Below are 21894 nucleotides of genomic sequence, written 5' to 3'. Positions count from 1 at the left end.
CTTCTGAGGCCTGTGTTTCAGTCCATTATCACACTAGGGCCACATGTGGGATATTTCTAAAAACTGCAGAATCTGGGCAATAAATATTGAGTTGCGTTTCTCAGGTAAAACCTTCTGTGGTACAGAAGAAAATGTATTACATATGAATTTTGTAAAAAGAAATGAAATTTGAAAATTTCAGCTCTACTTTCCTTCAATTCCTGTAAAACGCCTAAAGGGTTGAAACACTTTCTGAATGCTGTTTTGGATACTTTGAGGGGTTCAGTTTTCAAAATGGGGTGTTTTATGGGGTTTTCTAATATATAGGGCACTCAAAACCACTTCAGAACTGAACTCGTCCCTGAAAAAATCGCTTTTTGAAATTTTCTTAAAAATATGAGAAATTGCTGCTAAAGTTCTAAGCCTTGTGAGGTCATAGAAAAATAAAAGGATGTTCAAAAAACGATGCAAACATAAAGTAGACATATGGGGGATGCTAATTGGTAACTATTTTGTGTGGTATTACTATCTGTTTTACAAGCAGATGCATTTAAAATTGGAAAAATCATAATTTCTTCATATTTTCGCTAAATGTTGGTGTTTTTCACAAATAAGCAATGAATTTATCGACCAAATTTTTGCACTAAACTAAAGTACAATATGTCACGAGAAAACAATCTCAGAATCAATTGGATAGGTAAAAGCATTCCGGAGTTATTACCACATAAAGTGATACATGTCAGATTTGAAAAAATGGGTCTGGTCCTCAAGGCCAAAATGAGCTGGGTACTCAAGGGGTTAATAAACTAATGATTAACAGAGATGATGTATTATAGATTCCCATATGTGGAACGATATGTAACCTGTAAAGTCTCTGTTCACATCTGTGTTGTGACTTTCATTCATAACGTAGGTCCCAATACAGTGGTGGATCTGCCACATGAATTACGGTGGGGGTCCGTTTTTTTGACGGGAAAAATACGGAGTTTTTTGCAGGCAGAAAAATCTGCCTCAAATTTCCATTAGGAATGTGTCTTTGTTTGCCGTGTTTGTTGCTGTGTTTTTCACTGCGTTTTTCAGCCGTGGCTGTCAAAAAAACGCAGCGAAAAATGCTTTCTCTGCCTCCCATTGATTTCAATGGGAGGTCAGATACGGAAGCGCGGGAAGGAAGAGCATAAAAAAATAAACGCCCCCGCCTCCCATTGAAATCAATGGGAGGCGATTTCGTCCATTTTTTGGCGCAGTTTCCGCATCAAAAACATTGCCAAAAAACTCTGTGTGAACTGGGCCTTAAAGGGGAACTGTTCCACTGTTTCAGTGCATGGTTATTAGTCATGGTTTCCCTGTATTTGACCCAGCTTTTGGCTTGACTCTGCTTGATCCGATTTTTCTGTGTACCAAGCTCTTGCCTCCTGATATTGATTACTGGACCTGACTTTGCTATCTGTCACTGACCCAGACAGGTCCGGACTGGGACTTAAAATCATCCCTGGCATTTTTAAGCACACAGGCCCACCGCAGGCCATACGCAGCTGCCAGTTTTGGGCTGGAGTACATTCGACCAACTTTCAGCTATACAAGACATGGGGAGATTTATTAAACCATGTGTAAATGAAAAGAGGAATAGTCCTGATAGCTCCCACTGCAATGAATCCACTGCTTTTCCTCGAGAATAATGAACATGCTCATTATTCCAGAGGATTTGTTTTGCGGAGCGGAAAAAAATTCAAGCAGACTTCTTTCCGCTGCATGTGAATGGGGTATAAAATAGCCCATTCACTTGTAATGGATGCAGAATTTTAGTGGTTTTGAAAGGGATTTAGGTGTGGAATCAGGAACTTAGTCCTAATCAAATCCTAATTGCCTGATCATGGCCTAATACTGAAGTATAAAGATTGCAAATTATAATATTATACGATGCGAAAATATCACCATACTGTAACTAAATAGTATGATTTATATTTTATATTCAGCCATATACACACACACTCACATGATGCACAGATGCAACCCACAAGCTGGACACATGCTTCAGTCGTACCACTCACACCTAGGACACATGTGCACGCACACTACTAACACTTAGGACATCTGCGCATGCACACCACTCACATCTAGGATACATGCGCACGCACATCACTCACACCTAGGACACGTGCACACACCACTCACACTTAGGACACATGCTTACGCACACCACTCACACCTAGAACACATCCCCCACTCACACCTAGGACATATGCCGCACATCCACCACTCACACCTAGGACACATGCGCACGTACACCACTCACACCTAATATATATCCTCCATTCTCGCCACTTACACCTAAGACATATGCCACACGTCTACCCACACCAAGGACACATGCTGAACACGCACTACTCACACGTGGCACAGATGCTGCAGGCACCACTCACATACTAGACACATAACACTCACACACTAGACACGTACCAAACACATACCTCACGCACTACTTAGGCTGGGTTCACACACACACTATTTACGGACATAATTCGGGCGTTTTAGCCCCGAATTATGTCCGAAAATGCGGCTCAAAAGCGTTGGCAAACATCTGCCCATTAATTTGAATGGGTCTTAGGATATTCTGTGCCAACGGTCATTTTTTTTTCGCGCCTCTGTCAAAAGGCGGCGCGTAAAAAAGACGCCCGCGTCAAAGAAGTGCATGTCACTTCTTCAGACGTAAATGGAGCCGTTTTCCATGGACTCCATGGAAAAACAGCTCCAATTACGTCCGTAATGGACGCAGCGAAAGACGCGTGCATATGCCATTACGGCTGAAATGCCGGAGCTGTTTTCTCCTGAAAACAGCTCAGTAATTTCAGCCATTACGGAGGCTGCCGTGTGAACATACCCTTAAACTAGACACATACTGCACACACCACACAAATGCTAAACACATAACTCACATAACACTTACATACAAGACTTATACCACATATACCACTCACACTGAAAACAAAACGCACACAAATGCCCCATATACATTAGAAGACACAAAATGCATATTTGTGCTCAGAGAGCAGTAGAAAGAGCAGGCCCATCACTGATTGGCTGATGCTCAGCCAACCAGCGTTAGGTTTGATTTGTACATGCAGACTGCGGTGCCAGAGACGTGCGCTACTTAGCAAGGCATTAGTGCAGCAAATAAGTCTAGAGCGGATTAGCTGTGGCTTGGCCAACAAGCACTATACCTAATTTCTGCAGTGCTCCTTCCCATCATTGCAGAGTACACAGCAATAAATCTCAGAAAGATGTGGTTTTAAACAACAGGAGGCAGCAGTTATTGTAATGTTGGTACTTCTGTTCACCACTGTCCGCAGGGCCGATTCTAGATTTTCTGCTGCATGAGACAAAAATGTAAACGGCGCCCCCCAGATTTTGATTGACATCCCCCTGGCTGTCCTGCATCAGAGAGATGTCAATCAATCATGGAAAATTGGGTTTGGAAGCAGGACTCTGGCTCTTCAAGATAGCGGCACCGCCCCATGACCCTTTATGAGTAATTAGCATATAGCGTGCGCCGGTTTAAAAGTTGATTAGATCGATTTTTCTGCATCTGAAAACAACATACAGGGGAATGTTTAGAAATATTGTCAGGTCATGTCCAGAACCAAGATCATTACATATATATACAGCACCAGGACTGAGCTCAGTACATATATACAACACCAGAACAAAGCTCAGTACATATATACAGCTCCAGAACCATTCTCATACATAAATACAGTACCAGAACCAAGCTCAGTACATCAATACAGATCCAGAACAAGCTCATTACATAAATACAGTACCAGAACCAAGCTCAGTACATATATACAGCACCACATCCGAGCTCAGTACATAAATACAGCTCCAGAACCATGTTCATTACATAAATACAGTACCAGAACCAAGATCAGTACATAAATACAGCTCCAGAACCAAGCTCATTACATAAATACAGTACCAGAACTAAGCTCCGTACATATATACAGCACCAGAACTGAGCTCAGTACATAAATACAGCATCAGAACCAAGCTCAGTACATATATACAACACTAGAACAAAGCTCAGTACATATATACAGCACCAGAACCAAGCTCAGTATATATATACTGCTCCAGAACCAAGCTCAGTATATATATATACTGCTCCAGAACCAAGCTCAGTACATATATACAGCTCCAGAACCACGCTCATACATATATACCGCACCAGAACAAAGCTCAGTACTTAAATACAGCATCAGAACCAAGATCAGTACATATATACAGCACCAGAACAAAGCTCAGTACATATATACAGCCCTAGAACCAAGCTCAGTACATATATACAACACCAGCCCAAATACAGCTCAATTTAGTGCAAACTCTGAAGCATAGGTTTGTACGGCGTAAAACTACAGCTCCCAGCATGGAATGAACAATTGTAAGGATATGCTTGGAGTTGCTTTTTCACAAAAAAAATATCATACCACCCATCATCTCGCTGCAGATCATACAGTGACTACATTGCTGATTAGAGGCAGCATAAACATGTACATTAAGTGACTCACCGGTGACTTCTCAGATTCTAGTTCTTCTTTTTCTCTTTCCTTCTCCATCCGGTCCATCCTCTATGATGACTTCTCCCGGCCACGGTCCATTTCTGCAGTTTGCCGCTCAGATGTCTTCAGCTTCTCACTATTCAAACATTTCTGCACCTATAAACGAAGATAAAATTCTGATGGTGACACACACTTTAAATGTGACACACACCCCTAAATATAATACACTGCACCTCTAATTATAATAGCACCATACACTGTGTCCCCAATTATAATAACACCATACACTGTGTCACACACACACACACACACACACACACACACACACACACACACACACACACACACACACACACACACACACACACACAGTGCTCCCCGTAGATAGTGCCCTCCATAGAGCCCCCTGTAGATAGTGCCCCACATATAGCCCCCAGTAGATAGTGCCCCCCAGTGGTGTCCCACATATATCCCCCCAGTAGGTGGTGCCCCACATATAGCACCAACTGTAGATAGTGTCCCACATATAGCCTCCCCTGTATATAGTGTCCCACATACAGCCCCCCTGTAGATAGTGTCCTACATATAGCCTCCCCTGTAGATAGTGCCCCACATATAGCATCCCCTGAAGATAGTGCCCCACATATAGCCCCCCAGTAGATGGTGCCCCGCATATAGCACCCCCTGTATATAGTGCCCCACATATAGCCTCCCCTGTATATAGTGTCCCACATATAGCCTCCCCTGTATATAGTGTCCCACATACAGCCCCCCTGTAGATAGTGTTCCACATATAGCCTCCCCTGTAGATAGTGCCCCACATATAGCTTCCCCTGTAGAATGTGCCCCACATATAGCTCTTCCTGTATATAGTGCCCCACATATAGCCCCCCTTAGTGTCCCACATATAGCCTCCCTGGTAGATAGTGTCCCACATATAGCCTCCCCTGTATACAGTGCCCCACATATAGCCCACCCTTAGTGTCCCACATATAGGCTCCCCTTTACACTCTGCCCCACACATAGCCTCCCCTGTGATAGTGTCCCACATATAGCTGCCCCGTGTAGATAATGCCACTCACACTTTTAAGTTGAAAAAAAACCCCTTTATATACTCACCTTGATCCCGTTCCCACGCGGTCCTGTGTCAATGCACGCCTGCTCTCTTCTCTGCTGTGGCTGAACGACAGCGCTGATTGGCAGGGCAGAATGACTTGCCCTGTCAATCAGCGCCTTTCAACAATGGATGTGTCACGATGACGTTATCGCGCCGCTAACGTCATTGAAAAGCGCTGATTGGCAGGGCAGATTGACTTGCCCCGCCAATCAGAAAATAATCACAAAAAATCACAAAAAACGAAAGTGAAAATCAGAAAACTGGCTGCGATGGGAAGGGGTTAATATCCAAGTGCCGTGTTTCCATTTTAATCTTAGAATATGGCGAAACAATTTTTGTTTTTTTTCCAACAAATAGTAAGTAGCAAATCATAAAACTGACTATATAAATTTGGTATTGCCAAGATTATATTGACCCGCAGAATAAATTAAACATGTAATTTTTACTGCGTGGTGAACACCGTAAAAACGAAATCCAAAAAACAATGGAGGAATCACTGTTTTTCCCAATTCTACCTCACAACTTTTTTTTACAGTTTCCCAATACATTATATGGTACAATAAATGGTGCTGTTAAAGCTACAACTCATCCTGCAAAAAATAAGCTGTTTTGATGAAAAAATATAAAAATACGGCTTTTGGAAAATGAGGGGGGGGGGGGAACTAAAAATGGCTGCGGCGGCAAGGGGTTAATCACTACGTTTTGCTAATATTTGACCAAGGATATATGCTAAAAACGTTTCCTACCTAACCGGCATTCTGTATTACAACGGTCCAATTTTTTTTTTACTATAATAAAAACCATTTGTCAGGATGATAAAGACTATTTTGTGATGAACATCTTCATATTTATTTCTTAAAAACTGATCGATTTGATTGAAGAATTGATATAGAAAGTAATTTCCTATTGTTATTGTTGCAGCTAAAGGTTTTCTACACACTTACCGGAAGGAACAAGCGGTAATTTCTCCTGCACGAATCTCACAATTGACTTTTAAATATTAAATATTGAGTACGTAAATTGGAATTTGATTACAGTTGTTTATTATTGAACTGTGTAAACCACTCTAGTTACTATGACAACAAAATATATGCGCAAATCTTGGCAACATGGATTCACAGTTAAGAAAAAACAAGTAATCCCTGTGAAAATGGATGGAATATTTATTTGTCAGGGGAGCGGATTGGGGCCGAGCGGTTATTAGCGCCAATACTAAGCTATATTTGATGCCAGCAATAGAAGGCATTCCCAATAAGCAGTGTTTCCAGTCAGGGTTTTACTGGAACCTATTCAGGGGTTACCCAGAATACACAGCGGCAGCAAGACCTACCATTTTAAAGTTGACCTCTCAGCTCTTCTGACGTATATTTTAGTAAATAATTGCATTGCTCAAAAATAACAAATCTGCAGCATCTTTTCCTAAACTTTTACATTGTGCCATTCCTCTGTTACTCCTTCTGTAAATATATGAATAAATCCTCAACTGTGTGTTACCATTTTCCCAAAACCCCTGCCATTTAGCACAACGAAGGCACGGTGCCCCTCTTCATTATTTACATAGGCGCAGCGGCTCATCCCATTCACTGTAGTACAAGGCAAAACTGCCTGTGCTAACAAAGAAGTCATAGTGCCATATGGTGAAACTTTTTATGGGGCCCACCCCCACTAAGGGCTCCGACAAAAATATTTTGTTTTTATGAAGTAAATGTTTACCGTAATTTTATTAAAGCTCTTTGAACGGGGAGCTCTTTTGTGGCTGGGTTCACACAGAGTTTTTTGCAGGAGGAAAATCTGCCTCAAAATTCTGTTTGGAATTATGAGACAGATTTTGCTCTGCCTGCATGCCGATTTTTGCAGCGTTTTTCACCCACGGCCATTGAGCACCGCAGGCGAAATACGCTTTCTCTGCCTCCCATTGATGTCACTGGGAGGTCAGAGGCGTAAACGCCCGAAGATAGTGCATGTCCCTTCTTTTTTCCGTGAGCCAGTTTTACTGCTCGCGGGAAAAAACGCCTCCGCCTCTCATTGAAAGACATTTTCAGCCGTTTGGAAGCAGCGCGGTTTCCGCGTAAAAATTTTGTCAAAAAACTCAGTGTGAACTCCCCCTAATACTGATGCACCATGCGAGTGGTATGCCAGTATCTCTCCCTCTGTGCAGAGAGTAAGGGTATGTGCACACGACCTATTTTCAGACGTAACTCAGGCATTTTACGCCTCGAATTACGCCTGAAAAGACGGCTCCATTATGTCTGCAAACATCTGCTCATTGCTTGCAATGGGTCTTACGATGTTCTGTTCAGACGAGGTGTAATTTTACACGTCGCTGTCAAAAGACGGCTCGTAAAAATACGCCCGCGTCAAAGAAGTGCAGGACACTTCTTGGGATGTTTTTCATTCCATTCACTCTAATGAAAAACAGTTCCAATTACGTCCGTGAAAAACGCGAGTACTTGCAAAAACGTCTGAAATTCAGGAGCTGTTTTCGCCTGAAAACAGCTCCGTAATTTCTGACGTATTTTGCGTTTGCGTGTGAAAATACCCTAAGGGTATGTTCACACGAGGTCATTACGTCCGTAATTGATGGACGTATTTCGGCCGCAAGTACCGGACCGAACACAGTGCAGGGAGCCGGGCTCCTAGCATCATACTTATGTACGACACTAGGAGTCCCTGCCTCTCCGTGGAACTACTGTCTCGTACTGAAAACATGATTACAGTACGGGACAGTTGTCCTGCAGAGAGGCAGGGACTCCTAGCATCGTACATAAGTATGATGCTAGGAGCCCGACTCCCTGCACTGTGTTCGGTCCGGTACTTGCGGTCTAAATACGTCCGTCAATTACGGACGTAATGACCTCGTGTGAACATACCCTCACAGGTTTATCAATGGTGCACGCACTGTTGATGAAACCTTTTCCAACACTTTTCTAAGTAGAAAAGTGGAGGGATCGTTTAGTTGCACTCCACATGACTTTGAAGCCTCGCCAACTTTACCCAACTTGTAGGTCTGAAAAAGGAGAACAGGTGCTTCATAAATGTGGTACTTAGTCTGAACGCCATATTTTTCTTCTCAAATATCTTTTATTTTGTGTCATCGCTCTAAACAATATCACATTCATAATGTAAAATATGGTGAATGACCAAAGCAAGTATGACATACATCAAATCAGTACTTGTCTTTTTAGTCAGAGAAATGACTGATCCATTTACAGTATATAACATCCAGATATGAAATATGAAAACAGGGTGAAACATTACTTACACATCCATTAAATATATGTCGCTGCATGTTATGCGTGTTGAAAGGGACTCTATAGAACCAATATATGGAATGGATTATCAGAACTAGAAGGGTGTGTATCGTAGCCAAAAGCATTATGGAGACAAGTGGCTACTATAGCCTGAAGGGTCCGAAAGAAAATTGAGCCAAGGAAGCCAAACTTTAGTATATTTGCTTGGATTCCTTTGAGCAAGAAATCTCTAACCTCAAAATTTGGGCTATCTTTTTGAGCCAATGTGCTATTGGGGGAGCCTCTTCTTTTTGCCAATATAAAGGTATCATAGCTTTAGCAGCTAATAGTAGATGGGACCATAAAGTTCTATGGGAAAAGGACTTGTTTTCTTGCAAAATATTTAGGATGAACACCATATTGTTCAATGTATTTGATAACTGGCATAAATACATTTAGAAAGCTCTCGATAGAATTCTAAATATCCTGCTTCCCTTCACATAGTACATCATAAAACTGGCTGCCTGCAGCCACCACTAGGGGGAACTCTGTACATATGAATTTATACAGCAGTTTCCGCATCAAAATCAGCGCCAAAAACTCTGTGTTCTGATCAGTGGACCAAACTGTTTTTTTTTTTAAGTGCTATAGATGAAAGGTTTGTTTATGAGCGTAAAATCATTTGGATCGCTAAGAATAATTGTTACTGCTATGACCAGCATTAGTCACTCCTATTATACTGCACTGTGGCAGTGTAGCTATTGTAATTCTTTTTGTTATAGTACAAATGAATGTTTGGCATCATAGACAAGATTGCTTTCCTGCACACTAGATATAGGCCCTGGAGTTGTTTATTGGATAATAATGGTGAAAGCTTTTGTGAACAGGCAAAGGTTAACAGTAACATTGCAAAAATCTTGAAGAATGTGTTAATGGGGTATACAGATGTAGCGATCTTTAACTTGACTTTTAACGTATTAAATACACAGTAGCAGGAAATTATAACTCAACTTTTTCAATGGCTTAAGTGATAAGTTATCATACTGCAGCAAGTTATCAGAGTCAACATAAGGATTGCTACATCTGTAAACGAATCACAACTCTAAAGGCTTCGTTCACATCTGCATCGGGACTCCGTTCATGAGATTACGTCGGACCTTTCCGTCAGGGGAGCCCATGAATGGAATCCAAACTGAAACAAAAGGAAACCATAGGTTTCCGTTTGCATCACCATTGAATTCAATGGTGACGGATCCGGTGCAAATGGTTTCCGTTTGTCATCTTTGTGTAAGGGCTCAGTCGTTTTGACAGAATCAATACCGTAGTTGACTGCGCTATTCATTCTGTTAAAACAACAGATCCCTTACACAACGGTGACAAACGGAAACAATTTGCACCGCATCCGTCACCATTGAAATCAATGGTGATGCAAATGGAAACAGGTGGTTTCCGTTTGTTTCAGTTTGGATTCCATTCATGACAGGTCCAATAGAACCCATAAACGGAGTCCAAATGCAGATGTGATCGAAGCCTAAACCAGTTGGGCCAAAAATGTTGACGTCCAAAGCAAACCTTATCCAGCTTTTTAGCCCTAATGTTTATCCATGTGTTACATAATTGACAGATGCAGAAACCAAGGGTCAGAGACGTCGAGGGGCGGTAAAGAGACAAAGCTTGGCTCCAGGATCAGCAAACACAGTGTCCTCGCCCACTGTACCGATTCCAGTAAGTAGCCATTTATATTTATATTGCAATGAACAAGTAGAATAAGTCCAGGCAACAATATAAACAATTCATAAAGAAGTGTAAAGAACTTCACTTTTATTTTTATGTATTTTTTTTTATTTTTACTTCACAGCCAGCAGGTAAAAAGAACAATGTGCTTTCTAATGAAGCCAGGAAGGAAATGGCAAAACTAGCTAAAGTTACAAAGGATGAGAGAAGAGCTCAGTTGGATGCGAGGCATAAATATTTGGTTTCCAAACTGGCTGATGGATTAGGAATTGGTGAAAATGAAGTGGAAGACTTTCTTATATCTGATGACAAGGTAAAAATAAAATCTTGGTCAACAGTGACACCTAGTGGTTTTATGTAGTCTGTAAGGTTGCAACCAGTCCATCCTCTTCAATCTACAGTATAAAATTTAGATGGGGCCAACATATTGGCAGTGCTTTACAATTGGGGAAATAACAAAGAAGTAAAATAACAAGTATTCAAGACAAATGTTCAATTTGAGAATGCAAAAACAAAGCCTGTGTGGTAGTAATCAATTGTCCTCATAATACCCAAAATATGGCAGAATACATCCCCGGATCTTAGGTTTCCGTTTGCTTTCCTCTGAGGGGTTAACCCGACGGAAACCTCCGAAGGAACCCCTCAACGGAACACAGACGGTGATGTGAACACAGCCTTAGACCGTCCACAGTGTTTTTTTTGTTCTTCTATACTGTCATTTTGACAGAAAATCGTTTCCTGCCTCTGTTCTCTCAGGGTTCTGTAGTTTTATCTGGCAGAACAGTGTAGCCTCCTAAGTTATTATAACCAGTAGACAAAAACAAAACATCACAGACCCTATTTAAGTCAATGAGTTCCATTAGGATGTTTCTGTCATGGATCCATCAGAAATGTGTATAAACAGTGCCTAATAAGAATAGTTGAAATAAATAACTCCATTCATTAAAAGGAGTTGTCCAGGATTAGAAAACATGACTGAGTTTTTCCAAAAACAGTGCCACACCTGTCCACAGGCTGAGTGTGGCATTGCAACGCAGCCCCATTCACTCCAGCCGAGCTGTAATAAAAAAGACAACAATGCTAAACAACCCATTCATTATTAGTAATGGCAGCAGAGGCAATAATGAATAATAAAATGATATAAAATGCTGTCAAAGAGAATTATTACACATTATTACACATGCCCACACTTTTATTGTCATACTTTTTTTTTTATTGGAAAGTATTTCCACCCAAAAACGTGGAAAAATAAAAAATACATGTGTACTCACTCAAGTCACGCAAAAGTGAGTCTTATGTTATGCAGGGCAGCATGAGGTGTTTATGATAGGGCACCCAGCCTGGGCAGCACTGCCGGTAATGAATGGGCCACTGGACTTCTTGCATAGACTAGATCCCCCCTTAAGCTCCACTCACCCCCTTTCGATTCATTTGTTATGCTTAGAATAGTGATAAACTGGTGTTAATGTGTTTCTTTCTTTTCCTTCTAGTTCAGTTTGATAGCTGATTTTTTTGCTGCTAATGGATCGAAAAAACTTATCTTTTTTTACCAAGAAGTTTCTCAGGTATGTAGAGAAACATTGTCATGCCTTGATATTAATTTTACTCCACAGTTCACATCATAAGTCTTATCTACTCCTTTTATATCATAGCCAAGTAAGGCAAGTATTCCGATGTGGGTGGAAGGAGCAAATCTGAATGCCTCGTATACACATGTACAGAAGAAGCTTTTTATCACCATGGGCTCCAATGAGGTACGTGTCCTTATTGTTGTCAATACATTGTAAATATTTTAATGGATGATGCAATTACAATCATGAATGATGTTACAACACATACATAAGAAGAGGAGGCCCTGCTCACAAGTTTACAATCTACAAGGAAAGGGGGTGATACGTACTATAAGAACAAGAGTATTCGCACTACCGAATTATTCAATATCCGCATACAGCGTCAAATATGTATGTATACATACAGGGCCGCCATCAGGGGGGTATTAGGGGTAGTAGTGTAGGGGGCCCGGCCAAACTTAATTGAAAGGGGGGCCCGGCAACTGCCGCGACTTGCCTTTGGTAGAAAAAAACAGGCCCCTGCAATGGGGCCTGTTTTTTTCACCAAAACAATGTCGTGAGCTGCGGGCCCCCCTCTCGTGAAACACCGCCGTGAGCGGCGGGCCCCCCTCTTATCACCGCCGCGAAACACCGCCCGCTTGCGCGCGTACGAGCGCGCGCACGCGCGCAAGCACGCGCGAACGACCAGGCGCGCCGCCGAGAGGGAGGCGGTGCGCCCGCAACACAAGATCTAGGGGGAAGGACAGCCACACTGGACAGCGGCGCAGTCTACTTACCTGCTGGCCCGCCTCCGACTCGTCCTCCTCGTCCGCCTCGGACTCCTCGTCCGACTCCGCCTCCTTGTCCGACTCCGCCTCCTTCTCCAGAGCGTGGCTGCGTAAGGAGAGGGGGAGGAGTCTAGTTGTTGCGCGGCGGCAGTTCTACGATCCCCGCCATTTTCTGGAGCCTGGAGGTGAAGGACGACATCTGGACCGAAGACATCGCCTGAAGAGGACTGGAGTGGGAGCAGCTCTTCTGACACGGTGAGTAAAGTGTCTCAAAGTGCTGTTTATGTATGGCCCTGTTCACACAGAGTATTTTGCAGGCCGAAAAAATCTGCCTCAAAATTCCTTAAAGAATTTTGAGGCAGATTTTGACCTGCCCACACTATCTTGCCGCGTTTTTTGCACGCTGCGATTAAGGACAGCAGACAAAAAACGCAGCGAAAAATGCATTTTCTGCCTCCCATTGATTTCGATGGGAGGTCAGAGGCGGAACCGCGGCAGGAAAGGACGTGCTGCTTTTTCTTTTTTCCGCGACTGGCTCCCATTGATTTCAGATTAAATCAATGGGAGGCGGTTTTGGAAGTTTTTTGGTGCTGATTCTGACGCAGTGTCCGAGTCAATATCAAGGCCCAAAAACTGTGTGAACTGGGCCTTATTGTTAGGGCTTATTCAGACGAACGTGTAATACATCCGTGCAACGCGCGTGATTTTCACGCGCCTCGCACGGACCTATGTTACTCTATGGGGTCGTGCAGACTGTCAGTGATTTTCACGCAGCGTGTGTCCGCTGCATAAAACTCACGACATGTCCGATATTTGTGCATTGTTCGCGCATCACGCACCCATTGAAGTCAATGGGTGCAAGAAAATCACGCCCAGCACTTCCGCAGCTGTATAAACTATGAATGAAAACAGAAAAGCACCACGTGCTACAAACATACAAACAGAGTGTCATAATGATGGCGGCTGCGCGAAAATCACGCAGCCGCGCATCATATGCTGCTGACACACGGAGCAGTTATGACCTTTTGCATGCGCTAAACGCCACGTTTTTGCGCACACAAAAAGCACACGCTTGTGTGAATCCGGCCTTAGCGTAGGAACACACTAGGCATGAACGCTGTGGATTTTATGCAACACATTTTATTGTGGAAAATCCGCAGCGTATTACAGTCGCAGCCGAGTGGATGAGGTTTAAACAAATCTCATTCACACGATGCAAAAATAATGGACCTGCAGTGTGGCTTTTTAAGCCGCAGCTTGTCAATTTATTCTGTGGAATCGCTGCTCCTCTGTTGCGGAAATGCTGCGGTTCTGCCGCAAAAATCACACATGAGAAAAAAAAAGGTACTTTTTTACATTTATAAAAAAGTTTAGACTTACCTCGGCCGTAGTCCTGGTGACGCGATCCTCTATTCTTAGCGCAGCCCGGCCTCCTGTCATGACGTTTCATCCCATCTGACTTCGGCTACGTTCAGAAGAGAGAGATGCGTCATCTAAACTACGGCTGGGGCAAGTCTAAACTTTTTTTCCCTGCAGGATTCCCACAGCGGACATGCCTCACGAAACCTGCGCCACTATTTGGTGCGGTTTTGCTGGCAGAATTCCCTGCGGCTACCGGGGCGGATAAGCTGTGGAGTTTTACTCAGCATATCCGCCTAGTGTGTTCCTTATGATGTCGCTCCTGGAGCTGCTGCCGGTCTCTAAATAGGCAATTGGTCCAGTAGAATTTGGAATTATTTTTTTTTGTGAACCAGCTTAAAAAAATACAAAACTTTTGTGTTAGGGCCTGTTCACATCACCGTTCGCTTCCGTTCCGGGGTTCCGTCTGAGGTTTCTGTCGGGTGAACCCCGCAACGGAAAGTGAAAGTGACAGCACAGCTTCCGTTTCAGTCACCATTGATCTCAATGGTGACGGAAACATCGCTAATGGTTTCCGTTCGTCACCATTCCGGCAGGTTTTCGGACGGAATCAATAGCGTAGTCGACTGCGCTAATGGTGATGGAAACGGAAGCTGTCACTTTCACTTTCCGTTGCGGGGTTCACCCGACGGAAACCTCAGACGGAACGGAAGTGAACGTTGATGTGAACAGGCCCTAACACAAAAGTTTTGTATTTTTTTTAAGCTGGTTCACAAAAAAAAATAATTCCAAATTCTACTGGACCAATTGCCTATTTAGAGACCGGCAGCAGCTCCAGGAGCGACATCATAAGGAACACACTAGGCGGACATGCTGAGTAAAACTACACAGCTTATCCGCCCCGGTAGCCGTAGGGAATTCCGCCAGCAAAACCGCACCAAATAGTGGCGCAGGTTTCGTGAGGCTTGTCCGCTGCGGGAATCCTGCAGGGAAAAAAACGTTTCGACTTGCCCCGGCCGTAGTTTAGGTGACGCATCTCTCTCTTCTGAACGTAGCCCCGCCTCCTGGGATGACGCTGTAGACCATGTGACCTGCAGCAGTCACATGGGATGAAACGTCATGACAGGAGGCCGGGCTGCGCTAAGAATAGAGGATCGCGTCACCAGGACTACGGCCGGGGTATGTCTAAACTTTTTTATAAATTTAAAAAAGTGCCTTTTTTTTTTATTCTCATGTGTGCTTTTTGCGGCAGAACCGCAGCATTTCTGCAACAGAGGAGCAGCAATTCCGCGAACAATGCACAAATATCGGACATGTCGTGAGTTTTACGCAGCGGACACACGGACACACGCTGCATGAAAATCACTGACAGTCTGAACGGCCCCATAGAGTAACATAGGTCCGTGCGAGGCGTGTGAAAATCATGCGCGTTGCACGGATGTATTACACGTTCGTCTGAATAAGCCCTAACAATAAGGCCCAGTTCACAGAGTTTTTGGCCCTTGATATTGACTCGGACACTGCGTCAGAATCAGCACCCAAAAACTTCCAAAACCGCCTCCCATTGATTTAATCTGAAATTAATGGGAGCCAGTCGCGGAAAAAATAAAAAGCAGCACATCCTTTCTTGCCGCGGTTCCGCCTCTGACCTCCCATCTAAATCAATGGGAGGCAGAAAATGCATTTTTCCCTGCGTTTTTTGTCTGCTGTCCTTAATCGCCGCGGGCAAAAAACGCGGCAAGATAGTGTGGGCAGGTCAAAATCTGCCTCAAAATTCGGTGCGCGGTTCCAGGCGGTCGCGGGTGCGCATGCACGGGAGTTTGCGGGTGCGCGCGATCGGTCGCACGGGCGGCAGTGTTTGACGGCCCCCATGACGACCCCCATGCTACCCAGGGCCGCCATCACGGGGGGTATTATGGGTACTGATGTGAGAGGCCCGGCCAAACCTAATTGAAAGGAGGGCCCGCAGCTCACGACATTCTTTTGGTGAAAAAAACGGGCCCCATTGCAGGGGCCTGTTTTTTTTCTACCAAAGGCAAGTCGCGGCAGTTGCCGGGCCCCCCTTTCAATTAGGTTTGGCCGGGCCTCTCACATCAGTACCCATAATACCGCCCCTGATGGCGGCCCTGGGTGCCATGATATAGTGCTGGACGGAGTACCGTTAACAGGCGGTGCCACGGTAGGGGGGCCCAGAAAATTTAGCTGTAGGGGGCCCTGAAATTCGTGATGGCGGCCCTGTATACATAAGTGCAGACTCAGTACATTTTCGAGATAGAAATGCTAAATGATCGATTCAAAACATGCATGCTATCATAGGGAGGGCTATTACTATACGTTGCTGGATTCTCCATACTGACATTTGACGTCAGCTACTTGAGAAATCCTCACTCCTCCCCTCTTTTTTCAAACTGAAGTATAACTGTCATCCCGGGAAAAAGACGTTTCCTTGCTGTTTTTTCCCCCGGTCTTTCTGTGTATAAAAGTATAATTCTTTTTGTGTATTGCCGTATGAGCCTGGGGAAGGGACCTGTCCGGTCCTGAAACGCGCAGTGTTTTTGACAATAAAAATACCTAAAACATATACATCGATTGAGTACTTACCTGTCAGGCGCCGTGTCCCGAATGCTGCAATTTTTCCTTCAACTTCTTATAAACAGAGTAGTCATGATCAACCTCTGTATAAAAACTACTTGCCGTTTCGATATGACCTAGTACATAATCCAGCTGGGGAAGGACACCACTCCATGCAGGCCCATCGGATAACATAAATAGACGTAATAAAACTTTACTGAGCTAACTAGATTTATTTACCTTTTTCTTCCCATAGACCACATTAGTATTATTGTTATTATAGGATATATTGCTTTTAGTTGTCGTACACTAGTAATAGATGAAATTTTTTTCAAAGCCAATTTAATGCTACAAATAAAAAAAATATGGTCCAAAAATAGTAATTTCTTTGTCTTTTCTTTCAGGGGTTAACAGGGACGTGCCTCTTCTTTTTGCGAACAACAGATAAAGCAATTTCTACAGCCAACATTATTCAGGTGATATTCTATCTTATGGCTCACCATGCCATCTACAAATGTTCATGTTATCTACTAGAGTATATGTAAATTCCCATCTACCACAGGCCATGAGGACAATTAGAGGTTACATCTGCTAGCATGCGCTCTACATGTTTGCTTAGTTGGGTTCTACGAGTACTTTACATGTTTGCTTAGTTGGGTTCTACGAGTACTTTACATGTTTGCTTAGTTGGGTTCTACGAGTACTTTACATGTTTGCTTAGTTGGGTTCTACGAGTACTTTACATGTTTGCTTAGTTGGGTTCTACGAGTACTTCACATGTTTGCTTAGTTGGGTTCTACGAGTACTTCACATGTTTGCTTAGTTGGGTTCTACGAGTACGCTACATGTTTGCTTAGTTGGCTTCTATGAGTACACTAACTTCCTCCCACACTCCAGAAGCATAGAGATAAAATAACTGCTTTCTTGAAAAATTTATCTAAAAGTGGCCAATGTGGGAATAGTTTTCGATTGTCAGTTCCCTTGGTAGAAAGGACATAGTAGAGCAAATACTTCTGTTCTGTAGAGCACAATACAGTATTTTGGTGATAAATAAATTCATTCAGAAATAATGGAGTGTATATTCTATAGATGAGTTATGTATTGATAAACCGTCAGCCTTTTTTCATTCCGTGAAGAATTATTTAGGGGCTCTGTTGGCTATCATCTATATTATCTCTGAGTGACAGATGGTGAAGGCTCAAGTACCCAGCCAGAAATGACAGATGTCTCTTAATAAGAAAAGTGCTGCAGCTTTCCAAAGGAGAGTTTAGTACATAGTACAGAGACATACAATGCAATGCACTATTTTTTATTCTCTGAACCACAGTGTATTTAACAAACACATTCTCAGTTCAATACAACCAAGACTGCCCATAGTAATTTCTGGGCTCACCAAAACAACAAACTTTCACTATTGTCCGCTAAATAATTTGACAAGCTCTAAAAATACTCAGTTTAGGAGTTAGATCTCAAGAAATAAGGCAGTAAGGCCAGGATCACACACACAGTTTTGATGCAGTCTTTGTGGCAGTTTTGGCTCAGTCTTTTTAGCCAAAGCCAAAAGTGGATCCAAAAGGAAGGAAAGGTATAAAGGAAAGACTGATGCATCTACTTTCTTTGCTGTCCACTTTTGTGTTTGGCTGAAAAAACTGAGCCTAAAACTGCCACAAATACCTGCTTCAAAACTGTGTGTGTGTGATTCTCGCCCAAGGATTGCTTAAATGTTAATATTGAACATTGTGCTGGGGTGTTAATGGGAATATCCATGGCATTGTAGAGTGGCTTCATGAACACTTTGCCTAACACTAAGGCTGGGTTCACACGACCTCTTTTCAGACGTAATGGAAGCGTTTTACGCCTCAAATTATGCCTGAAAAGACGGCTCCAATACATCGGCAAACCTCTGTCCATTGCTTGCAATGGGTCTTACGATGTTCTGTCCAGACGAGCTGTCATTTTACGCGTCGCTGTCAAAATACAGCGCGTAAAATGACGGCTCGTCAAAAGAAGTGCAGGACACTTCTTGGGACGTTTTTGGAGCCGTTTTCTCATAGACTCTATTGAAAACCGCTCCAAAAACGGCTGAAAAAACGCAGTGTAAAATGCGAGTTGCTCAAAAAACTTCTGAAAATCAGGTGCTGTTTTCCCTTGAAAACAGCTCCGTATCTTCAGACGTATTTTGTTAATCGTGTGAACATACCCTAAGGCTGGGTTCACATGACCTCTTTTCAGACGTAAAGGAGGCGTTTTATGCCTCGAATTACACCTGAAAAGACGGCTCCAATACGACGGCAAACATCTGCCCATTGCTTGCAATGGGTCTTACCATGTTCTGTGCAGACGAGCTGTCATTTTACGTGTCGTTGTCAAAATACGGCGCGTAAAATGACGGCTCGTCAAAAGAAGTGCAGGACACTACTTGGGATGTTTTTGGAGCCATTTTTTTCAGACTCTACAGCTCCAAAAACGGCCATAAAAATGCAGCGAAAAACGCCGCGAAAAACGGGAGTTGCTCAAAAAACGTCTGAAAATCAGGAGCTGTATTCCCTTGAAAACATCTCCGTATTTTCAGACGTTTTTTGTTAAGCGTGTGAACATACCCTCAGTGTTTTCGGTGGAGTCTTGTATGCCTCTTTGACCCCCGCGCCCCTAGACGCCAATCTGTTCTGTCCCTCTTCCCTTTTTAATTGCCCCATAAATGGGGTTTTCGGGCAGAAATTTCTCTTTCTCAGAATACTCTTCAGGTCAAGGCTGAATTGTTGAGGGCACGGAGGGGATATTGAGGCTTGGTAGTATGTAAATCCTGCTTTCCTTTGTTTCTTACAGTTACATAAGGGCTGTTGACACTGTTGACGCATGGTGTTTTTTGTTTCAGCCTAAGTAATCACAGCAAAAAAGAGACGAAAATCAAACATGTCACGCATACATTCTCCTGCACTATAGTGGTACAGTTAAACTTTGTGTGAAGGAGGCTTTAATCAGATTTGTTAGACAAGAAGTCTCACAGGACATATGACTGTAAGGATGGGAAACAAATCTCAACCACCCAATCAAGTTAATTGGAGATAAGGACTCTAACAATAGATATTATAAACTAGAGAACACAAGAGTCCATAATTATCAAATTGAAACATCGACAATCTTTATTAATAACATCAGAAAAATACAATAATAGAGAATCTAAAACAAGTCCATATCTGGATCACCAATAGATACATCAATCAAATTGAGTACATACAAATGATATATAGTATAAATATCTAGATTAATGTAGATTCCAATACAGGATACATCTGTATAAATAGGCTTTAATTAGGAATAGCACAAAAACAAAATGTAGGAAGCTCAATGTAAAGGCTTATTTTTGTTTAAAGTGACTAGTGCATTAAATGTGTAATGTATGCCTAATCAAGCCTAACTGATGCACTTACCCATATTTGGGAGAATGTTTGATGTGACCCAGAGTGTGAAGGAATCAGATTTGTGTAACCATTCAATTCTGTGAAAATTTGACGAATTGACTCAGTATGAATTTAGGAAAAATCTATAAAAATTTGAATTTTGGAATTGAATTGTATTTATAAACTCTACATCTTACTGCACTTTATATTGGTATAGGTGAATACAGTAGTAACTGATATCACATTTCTTATAGGAGGTGAACTTCAGCATGTTTGAATGTACAAATGGCAACATTCTCCAAGGCCTAGAGATCTTGCTTGCTCAGGTTTTGGTGCCAGCACTTAAGTGTCAAGAGGTGAGTTAATGCTGTGATCTATCCGAACTCTGAGTGTTCATACTGTATTTGATAGATTATTGTTGAGTACAGAGTACTTGGATCCTTCACGATTTAGCATATATTGTGTTATTTTTTTTCATTATGGATAGCTGTAGAGATGTAAGAAGTCATAACAATTAAAGTGGTTGTGTCAACCAGTGGCGGATTAAGTAGACAATAGGCCCTAGGCTCTTACCCAAACTTGGGGCCCCCCTTCTCCACCACCACTCTGCCGTGCAGTAACTATTGTTAACACTACATTTTTGTGCAAGCATTAACAAATGGGTGTTACGATTCCCCTTGTCAAAGGGCTGTGTCCCTACATACTGACCGTCTCCAACCATCGCTGACAGTATCACACTGTGCAGGGACACATCCTCTTGGAAAGGGGAATGGTAACACCCATTTGTCTATCAGTCCTGGACTGCACAATGTCTTTTTGTGAAATACAAGGATTTTCTATAATAAAAATATCAGGGGACAGATTCTCTAAATCCAGTGACTCACAGGTGACGTCTTCTCAGATTCTAGTAGTTATTTTCCCTATTTTTCTTCTCCATCCGGTCCAGACCTCATGACGACTTCTCCCGGACACGCCCCATTTCTGCAGAATTTGCCACTCAGATGTCTTCAGCTTGTCACTTTTCCAACATTTCCACACCTATAAAAGAAGATAGAATTCTCATGATGCCACACACTGTGCCCCTAAATATAATAATAACCATACACTGCACCCCTGAATAAAATAGTACCAAAAACTGTGCCTGTGAATATAATTGTATTAAACACTGTAAAGTAAAGACCTACATACACAGTGCCCCCTGTAGATAGCGCCACAAATAGCTCCCTGTAGAATGTGCCACACCCCCCCTGTAGATAGCATCACACCCCCCTGTAGATAGTGCCACACACAGTCCACTATAGAAAGTGACACACACCACCCCTGTAAATAGCATTACACACAGCCCTGTAGATAGCGCCACCTGCAGATAGTGCCTCCCCCACTGTAGATAGCGCCACCCCCCTGTAGATACGACACACAGCTCCCTGCAGAATGTGTCAACCCCCTGTAGATAGTGCCACACTTACCTGTCCCTGTTCCAGCACCGTTCTCTTCTCCTTTGACCAAGCCACATCCAGCATGGCGACGCAAGCGGAGCTGTGACGTCATTGCGCCGCCTGCATCCCAAAAAGAGCAGAATTGCAGGTAAGGGAATCGATGGTTCCCTTACCTT

The 21894-nt window shown here is 42.9% G+C and overlaps 1 protein-coding gene across 1 annotated transcript in view; it reads left to right on the top strand.

Annotated features, from left to right (window-relative positions):
- Nucleotides 1-21894, top strand: part of LOC142651748 (dynein axonemal heavy chain 5-like) — a 298958-nt gene that overhangs the window by 11094 nt on the left and 265970 nt on the right. The window contains exons 3-8 of the mRNA XM_075826792.1: nucleotides 10504-10604; nucleotides 10738-10926; nucleotides 12104-12178; nucleotides 12266-12367; nucleotides 17286-17357; nucleotides 20537-20638. Coding sequence (XP_075682907.1) covers nucleotides 10504-10604; nucleotides 10738-10926; nucleotides 12104-12178; nucleotides 12266-12367; nucleotides 17286-17357; nucleotides 20537-20638 — 641 coding nt within the window. The remainder of the gene's footprint in view (nucleotides 1-10503; nucleotides 10605-10737; nucleotides 10927-12103; nucleotides 12179-12265; nucleotides 12368-17285; nucleotides 17358-20536; nucleotides 20639-21894) is intronic.

Source organism: Rhinoderma darwinii, chromosome 5 (assembly GCF_050947455.1).
Source record: "Rhinoderma darwinii isolate aRhiDar2 chromosome 5, aRhiDar2.hap1, whole genome shotgun sequence".
Classification (NCBI taxonomy): domain Eukaryota; kingdom Metazoa; phylum Chordata; class Amphibia; order Anura; family Rhinodermatidae; genus Rhinoderma; species Rhinoderma darwinii.
Note: the sequence above shows the minus strand (reverse complement) of the source record. Positions and strands in the feature narration are given on the sequence as shown.